A 9,631-nucleotide genomic window follows, 5' to 3' on the forward strand; every position below is an offset into this window, starting at 1 on the left:
ACTTACCAGTGCTCGACGTCTGCATCCTCAAACTGACCGGCCTCCATCGCTGCAGCGTCTACCTCCATACCATCTGTCAGCGACAAACACGCTCAGACCAACAGCTTGAAAAATGCTGTAAATCTCATGATGCATATTTGTGCAAAACACCACCAACATACAGTAATTTCCAAACTATAAACCACACCCACTACAGTGGGCCGCGGTGTCCACGTTGTAACATGAGATATTTCGACAGCCAGATCGATCAACTGTAACTTGAAGCAGCATCATATGCATTTCATCGTGTGTTTTCCATGATGAGGGTGTGTGCATGAAGAGACAAAAGTAGCGGCTTATAGTCTGGAAAGTATGGCATCACCTATAGTTATTGTACGTCACAAATTTTAAATAATTTTCTGGAAGTTGCCCCCTCACTCTGACTGTACAAACTGATGCAGGCTGTGCACAGGCTTTGTTCTTCAGTAAACTGCAGAAACTGTTTCATCACTATAACGCAGGTGCGACATAGAAGGGAGCACGTTAGCCCATTTACTCAACATAGTGATTTTTCACAAGTATTCTCAGATGGTACTTAGACCCCTTCACTTTCTGCACACTTTGTCTTGTAGATGTAATTTGAAATGGACAATGTTTCTCTGGGGCAGGACTATTCACTGCAATCACAACCAAACATGCACCACTTGTGTGAAGACAACTGGACAACTGCACCGCCTCCGTTTGTTGATGTCAAGGCTTTAAACGTGCCATTGTAAATGGGATGATTTGTTTCTATGCTGCATCAGCAACAACTAAAACAGTCCCCAGGCTGCTGTGTGGCTGTGAGGCAAACCTTCCAACTCAGCGCTGCTTCCTTCCGTTCTGACCCCGGCCATGTGGTACTGCTGAGACACCGACTGGGCCAACATGCCCTCCAGCCTCTCCAGTGTGGCCTGGCCCTCCTGCGTGAGTGCCGACAGGCCTTCATCACAAGTGTAGAAAGTTGGGACATCAGCGTGACCGTGCTCTGGGTGGTGGGGAAACAAAAGCCTCTCTGGTCATGTTCTTGGTGTCAACATTTGGAAACGTTTTACTTGTACCCAGTAAATAGCATTTATAAGAGCTAAACGCACTTGGATGTAATTCTACACACATACAGAGCACCCCACGGGGCCGCGGCCCTCACGCCGAGTGGCTCAAGATGCTCTGTAGGCCTGTTTATCACATTATGTCTTTCGTTTGTTTTGGCACATTTCATAGAACCTCTCTCTTAACATGAAACAATACATGCATCTAAATTAAAATGTACAGAGCAGCACTAGTGCGACCGTTTCCGGTTCATGTGTGCAGGGCGCACGGCTGTGTTAAGGAGAAGTCAGTTCACACTGTGGCTACAAGTCACAAATTCTTTTTGTTTTTTTTTTAAACTTAACATTACCACAACAGATCAAACTGCGATTTACATGTTACATTATAGTAAACTAATATTAAATATTAGATAAATGTAGATAAATAAACGAGGAACAAAAGTTTGGTGTTGGTTGAGAAAGACATGCATGTTCCTGTGACTGTGCACAAAACAGTGAGAAAGAAAACAAACCCACATCAGGATGACGACATCAGCTGCGCCACCTCCAGCCATAAAGCCTACAAATCTGAAGAAGCGCTCAGTGCCAACTTTGGATACGCTGACTGTTAAAATAATTGGAGTGAACGTGCTCTGTACTCCTAAAGTAAAATGTTCAACAGAAGGCGTTGTGTAAATGTGCAGTGAGGAGTGTCGGACATCTTACCTGCCTCTGCAGCGTCAGAGCCCAGAAAACCAGGGAGAGAAGCAGAAAACACACGAGTCAACATTTCATAGTCACACTGTCTGGTGAAAACCTGTATCTCCACAACGTAACCATCTAAATCTGTGAGATAAACAGCTTCGGTCTCATCAGACAAAACATCTCCAAGCTGAAAACCACGGTCAAATCTTTCCATTAGACTTACTGGATAAACCACAAATGAAAAACTGAAGTCGAGACTTGACCTCATCCTTTGAACATTTTTAGCCTGAACTGTTTTTTGCTACATCTGTTTATTTTCTTTCCAAGTCTTCACTATTTTGTGCTTAGAATTGTGTGGACTACTACTCCCACGTCTGCAACTGCCCACTCTAACAATTTGCTGAGGTTGTGTATATTCTACATTGGTTTTGGATCAACTGTGTGTTTCTAGCAAAGCTGAGTGAGCACTGATACCAGAATGTTTCTGGACAGACTGGCAAATGTTAATTTGTCTGACACCAGCTGCCCCCAGCCGGTCGCCTGTGTGCGCTCAGGGATTTGTTGTTGTGTATATGTTTTCCTCACCAGCCTCCTCCACATCATACTCGTCTCCTTCGAAGTCGTTGTCGGAGTCGTCATCCTCTGGGTCGGGGTGCAGAGCCTGGCACTCACACATCGCTGTGAACATCAGCTCCACTGAAAGTACAACACACACACACAAATGAGCTGGTGCACTAGAGGCAGCGCCGCCTCCAACTCTAATTACCAGTGTCAACAGTCACTGTGTCAAATTTCTTGAGTAAAAAAATACTTCAGAACTAATGCTCATCATTTTATTTTTATGTTAATAAACCTGCACGTGTGTGTGTGTGTGTGTGTGTGTGTGTGTGTGTGTGTGTGTGAACTCAGCTTTGAGCCAACAAATGAATTTAAAAGTATTTAGCTACTGGCAATAATATACATTTTTCTATCAAATCTCCTGAACAGGCCAAAACCAAAACTGTTTCACTCTCTCTCCACACTTTCTGATGTCCCACCTCATCTTCTGGCTCCGAGCACATTGATAAAACAAACATATACACTTCAAAAGTATTTAGTTTCATTTCTTAAAGCTCAGTAGTTTTTTTTTTTTGCAAACAAGAGGAAACAGGGCATTTGCTGGGGACTATTTTCTGCAGTGGATGAATCCATATTTATTCTCTAGTGAGTATTTGTGGCAGCAGGATAGTGACTGAGGGACCGAGTCAGAATAAACCACAGGGTGTGTGTTTACGGTGATGAAGGAACATGTCAGCCAGCATCATGTGATCACTCACATGCCGTCTTGTCACTGGGCACAAACCGAATCTCTGTGATCGGCCCTTCTTCACCATCATCACCACCGCTGCTGCTGCTACTACTGCTGTCGTCGTCGTCGCCAGCTTCTTTCTCTGCCATATCTGACTCGTTCTCATCTGGGACGAATGAAGGTGAAAACGAACCGGTCAGAAACCAGTTCACCCAGTTCAAAATAGATCTTCAACAAAAAGCAAATACTTTCTGAAATATATGGGTCAGGCAGATTTCTCATCATCTCAAAATTTAAAACTAGAGACTTTATCGTGTGTAGGGTGTGCGACTGACGCCCTGGATGAAGAAGCCTTTAGTACTGATCTGTATGTGGTGGCACTAAACAAACCCGCCCTTGTTTAATGACAAATATCAGCCAAAAACTAAGAGTGCAGATGCCAAATGTGAGTCTTCCACCCTCCTGGATCTACAGTAACAACAAATGCAAGTTTTATACTTTGAGTTCCCCTCACCGCCGAGTTTGCCGTTGACCATGACATACAGATGTTCCTGTGGGTACGCGCTGACATCTCTGGAGATGGCGTGCAGGCCGATGGTGGGATATTCCAGAGAAAAACCCATTCCAGAGTTATCGAACCACAACAGACGCCTGAGAAAAAGAAAACACACACACACACACACACACACACACAGCTGGTTATTGTTGGTCAAGTTCAAGCTGCAGAGCCACTGGCAGCTGGACACATGTTGTAAGATACATTTAAAGGTGTTTTGTCTTCAAAGAATTGTTTGACAGTGGCAGGAAGCACACGGAGAGGGTGGTCTTGGTCCACCAAGACCCCCACAAAAGTTTAATATTTATTACTGTTGAGTATTTCCAGGGGGAACCTCATAAAATCCTCACATTTGACAAGCTGGAAGCTGCAAAATGTTTTTCATTATCGAATCACTGGCCCTCACACGTGAGAATATCGGCAGCGTGTTTGTTTATAAAACGATTAATCAACCATCAAAATAGTTGCCAATCAATTTTGCAAATCAACTAATCGATTTATCCGCGACTCCATGCAACACTGGAGAATGCTTTCTTTTGTTTTGTTTTTTAAACTAACCAATTGGTTGCTTATTATTTTGAAATGTCTGCTCCGGAAGTGCACATCAATAGAGGTGTGGTGTCATGGACCGATTTTATCAGTTGTCACTCTTTCTGACTCGTGTGTTGGTGTAATAAAGCTGCGTGTCTGTGGTCACCACGCACTCTCACCTCCACCTGAAACAGGCGCCACGTGCACCACTTACGTTTCGGCGACGTACAGCTTGCCGCAGCCCAACATCTGGCCGTCCATCACCGCCGTGGTCTCGGCTTGCTCGTGCCGCACTCCCTCGGTGGGAGGACGGAGGTTTTTAAGTAGAACCATCGTTAACGTGTGCAGACCCGCTGGATGAGACTGCCGGAAAGGAAGCAACCCGGACTCCGGCGTCAACACGAAGCTGTGCGAGGCTTGCTAATTTAACCCGGGTTAAGTAACTAATCAGAAAACAAGTCCTCCACAGCTTGAGGTAAATAAACTGCCCTGGAGTCTGTGTCTTCTCCGGGACTAATGAAACCAGCTGGGCCGTTCAGAGAATAAACACGTGGCTCAAAGTGGCAAAATACACGAGATAAACTGTTGTTGAAGCTGGAAACCCACAGCACCAAGCGAAACGTAGCGACGCAAAATGGTCACGTGACATCCTCTTTACGTCCACACGTAAGTTCTTCATTCAGGGCCACGCTTAAAAAAATTATTTTGAAAGCGGAAGTGTTATGATATGCGTCTAACTTTACACCTAGTGATGGACGATGAAGCTTTGTTGAAGTTTCGACACAGTATTCACACAGATGGTTCATTACTCGAGGCTTCAATGACACCGTGCTCCAGTAGGACTTCTTCTTCTTCTTCTTCTTCCGGCTGTTCCTGTTAGAGGTCGCCACAGCGAATCATCTGTTTCCACCTAACTCTATCCTCAGCATCCTCTACTCTCACCCCAATTAACTTCATGTCCTCTTTTAGCACATCCATATATCTCCTCTTTGGCCTTCCTCTTGACCTCTTGCCTGGCAGCTCCATCTCCAACATCCTTCTACCAATATAACCACTACCCCTCCTCTGCACATGTCCAAACCATCTCAATCTGGCCTCTCTGACCTTGTCCCCAAAACAGCCGACCTGAGCTGTCCCTCTGATGTGCTCATTCCTAATCCTGTCCATCCTGGTCACTCCTAAAGAGAACCTCAACATCCTCATCTCTGCTACCTCCATCTCTGCCTCTTGTCTTTTCCTCACTGCTACAGTCTCTAACCCATACAGCATAGCTGGTCTCACTACTGTCTTGTACACCTTTCCTTTGATTCTTGCTGACACTCTTCTGTCACACAACACTCCTCACACATTGTTCCACTTCCCTCCCTCTCATTCATACACATGTATTCTGTCTTACTACAACTGACTTTCATTCCTCTTCTTTCCAACACAGACCTCCGCCTTCCAAGGTGTTCCTCCACCTGCTGATGTACCGCGGAAATTTGTTTAATCAAGATGGATTTCTAATTCCTATTTTATTATGATAGCAGTGTAAGTGTACATGTCAATCTGCTGCTGACTGTTTTTTACCGTCATATCTGTTGCTGTTGGTCATTTGCACTTGTGCATCAATCTCACAACCATCTGACAATCTTCTTATTTGCACTTCTGTCGCTGATTGTACATGGTTTGAGTCATAGCCTATTAGGTTGTACCGTTTAGTTTTATCCTAATCACTTACTTAGTGACTTAGTTTTCTAATTCCTTTTAGTCTATTTTTACTCTGCTTTTATTCTATTTCAGTTTCCTAAATTGTATGGCATTCAATACTAGGTGAGAAAGAAACGATATTTCGATTTTCTGTATGTCCTGCACATATGGTGAACTGACAATAAAAATCTTTGAAACATCATAAAGTAAAAAATCCAATCCAACAAAAAAGGGAAGTTTAAATAAACAGCAGAAGAACAGTAAGGGAGAAAAATAAATAGTGTTTATAATATGATATTGTTTAATGAGCTGATTGAGGATATTAACTCGAATATACTTTTTCTTCAGGTCTTTATGTAATTTATAAACTCTGTAATCTAACTTTATTCGTTTTTAAAAGCTCATCATTTAAAACCATGAGTTTACACTGCCCCTTGTGGACACACTAAGTACAACAGTAATTTAAGCGTTTTACTTGGACATACAGTACCGGAAGTATTTCTTAGATCTGTGTAACTTCACGCTAGAAAACTGCAGGTGTAGTTACTCATTGTGTCCACTAGAGGAGGACATTCACCCTCTGAATATGGTGCTACCGTGAGCCGTATGCTTCAAACATGGATACTTTACTCAAAATCTATTTTTAAATGCGGCTTTATACTTCTACTCCACCACATTTCAGAAGGAGATACTCTAGTTTTAACTCCAAATATGTGACTGCTTGACTTACAATTAAGATGTCTGCATAAAATATATACATTTTATAAATTACTCTGGCAAACTATCCAAAGTAAATGGATTGATTAGTTGTTTGACAGAAAATTATTGCTATGAATTATTATTATTTGGTTAATTGCCTCATTTATCTGTAAAGCACTTTGAACTGTATGTACCCATATAAAAGGCGCTGGATATATAAATCTTGATTTGATTTGAAAATAAAACCAACAATTTCAAAATCTAAATATGAAAAGTAATAAATAATATGTAAATAGAAGAGACATTTAATGAAATGTTGATTTCTTGGAGGGGACATTCATTTTATTTACACTTATATGTAGGAATTAAGATTTAAATTCAATTTGGACTTTTTATGCTCCTTGAAATCATCCTTACAGTACAAGTCATACTTTGCCAAAGATAAAACTCTTGTTCTGTGTGACCTGTAGGCAGATGTAGTCCTGTGGTCAGCTGGATTTAACTTCTGATGTGTTTTTGTAGCAGAAACAACAGAAATGTTTGCTGCAGGAGAATCCGTCTCTTTTTCCGGTCTGGAAGCAAATTTCTATCAAACTATTCATTTTAGGAGCAAAAATGAGGCTCTGACAAGGTTTCTGGGAAGATGCCTGTTGGTTTTAATAACTTAGAAAACATCTGTGATACAGCGATTCTACAGTAACAGTACAACAGAGAAAGTGGAAGGAGCCATCCAGTGGTGCTTGTTTGAATCCAGGTGAATTGGACCGAACGCCTGACAACGAACAGTGAACACACACCAGGTTCAGAGAATGACTCCGGGCCCGTAAACGCGTCAGGCTGCTGCTGCTACTGCTGAAACAGGTGGTGGTGGTTAGCAGAGGGGTTTATTAAATGCTGTGCTGGAGAATTTTCCAGCGTGATTGAGGAAAGAAAAGAAGTACACCTTGGGTTAGAAAAAAGTGAACACTACTAAAACCTGGAGTAAAGCTGAGTGGTGCTACCATCCTCATTTTCATGAGCACTGAATCCAGCTGAGCTCAGAAATGACGCTGCCTCTGCAGTTGTGCATGAATGGGGTTTTCCTAAGCACTGTGACATGTATCTGAAGGGGATGTGAAGCAGTCTGAAAACCAGCCGGAGCAGCTGTTTACCTTATCTGAGTCCTACGACACCTGAACCATCACAGGAAAGTACCTGAAACAACATGTGGTCACTTGGCTGGGGAGAGACCAAATGTATCAGACTGGGGCACAGCTGGACCAGTGTGCGAGTCCCAGCAGCCCCATGATGACGTTAACAGTCAACATCTTAGAACATCTGGGTGCTTTTGGCAAACTGATGGTTCAACTCTTGTGTTTGTGACCAAAAGCAAAGCGACTTCTCTAAAGCAGAAACTGATGCAAAATGCAACTGGTCTACATCATTTTCAGATATTTTTTGTCATAATTTAACATCTGGCTCACACAGACATGATTTTTGTTTTTTAATGAACAAGACGACTGGTAAACTACACGAACTCTGAGCTGCTGACCTTCGACAGATTGTATGAGGCGCTCGGTGCGTCCAGGCAGCAATAATTCACATTTTAAACTGGAAGGAAAGGACCGATTGTAACTGAACCATCCTGATTTGTCTCTCTTTACATGAATCTTCACTTTTTCATAAAAATCATTTCTTTTTATTTATTGACAGAGGTGGTTATAAAAACGCTCCTGTACCTGATGTGTGACATTAAGAGATGGGACCACAAACCCTGCACACACTTCCTAAAAGGGAATCATGACCAGTTTCTACTGTATAAAAACCATCAAATGAATCAGTGAGTCACTGGTTCTGTGACATCCTGAAGTCAAACAGAAACAATCCTGTGACTGTCTGAAACTTTTGGCAGCACTGCTCCAACGACAGCTGCACTTTTCTTGGTCCTGGAGGCTTTAAAACCAGCTTTGCGGATGCGTAAACTGTGCATGTAACAACAATTAAAACTACACTTCAAACATTTTGTCGTCATCAGATGCTGTTGTTCGGTGTGGGGGCTGGGACTCATTAAAATGTTGTGACTCAGACAGAACGGTGCTACAGAGAAACTGTGAATCAGAGGATCTCCTGTCTCGACACCTCGAAAACTGCTAAAAGTGATGTAAGGACTAAAGTGAAGGTTAAAATAAAAACCCTTCACTGCTGCTCTGGCTCACAACCTCGAAGATAAAAGCTCTTGATAAAACTTCACAGGACCTGAACTTAAGAAAAACAGGGGGAACAACACATTAGCTGTATTTCTGAATATGGAGGCGTTGGTCTGCGGTTTGCATCTGATGTTTCTGAGGAATGACATCACCGCAGTCGCTCTGCAGGCTTTTTGGTGTCAGTGTGGATTTTAACTCATCACCGTGTTTGTTCTGATGGACCGGTTTGGTTTGGTCAGTTTCCAGTGACTTGTCCATCAGACTGTTATTAAATGTAGTGGGCCCAATAGGCAGGCTACTGTATCTCTGCCAGGAAAAATGTGGCTGAGCTAAATGTGAGGACAGCGTTGTGGCTGTAGAGTGACCCCTCCGCCGAGCAGACATGAGTAACGACTTGCACTTTGATAAATGTGTTATGTTTTAACATGAACTGGCCCAGACTCGGGACGTCATCCATCCATAACTTCAACACGATGTCCAGGCCTCCCCCCGGTCACAGCTCGGCCTATGTGAACAGCAGGATCAAACTCATTTAAAGACTAAACAGTGATTTGACCGAATGAAGTTAAAGGAATTCTTCCACTCTGCTCAACAACCAGACTCAACCCTCAGCTGCCACTCGAGCTCCTTCACCAGACGAACAGAAATCCCCACAGCGATGCTTGTTCAGAGGCGGAGAAGGCTGCTAGACAAAAACAAAGGTGCCAGTTGTTTGATGAGTGATCAACATTCATTTCCCTCCCCTGAGTCTCAATCAAAAAATAAAGCTTTGTTCCTTCTTAAAAACTCCTGGGTTCCCTCACGGGTACGAAACATTAAAAACCTCCGACAGTGTCCGACTCGGGGCTGAGAGGGAGCAGAACCGACTCGGTGACCTTAACAGGCCAACGGGCTCCACGCTGGTCTTATTTCACACTGATCAACGGCGCAG

General features: G+C 43.1%; 1 protein-coding gene across 1 annotated transcript; it reads right to left on the reverse strand.

Moving 5' to 3' along the window:
• Positions 1-2: 2 nt before the first annotated feature.
• Positions 3-4,819, reverse strand: clns1a (chloride channel, nucleotide-sensitive, 1A). Its single transcript, XM_020623547.1, has 7 exons — positions 4,341-4,819; positions 3,554-3,690; positions 3,068-3,205; positions 2,337-2,447; positions 1,773-1,778; positions 833-1,006; positions 3-73 (listed from the first exon to the last, which is right to left on the reverse strand). The coding sequence occupies exons 1-7, from the start codon at positions 4,457-4,459 to the stop codon at positions 3-5; spliced, it is 756 nt and encodes a 251-aa protein (XP_020479203.1). The 5' UTR covers positions 4,460-4,819.
• Positions 4,820-9,631: the final 4,812 nt, after the last annotated feature.

This window comes from Monopterus albus, unplaced genomic scaffold (genome assembly GCF_001952655.1).
Source record: "Monopterus albus unplaced genomic scaffold, M_albus_1.0 scaffold304.1, whole genome shotgun sequence".
Taxonomy (NCBI): domain Eukaryota; kingdom Metazoa; phylum Chordata; class Actinopteri; order Synbranchiformes; family Synbranchidae; genus Monopterus; species Monopterus albus.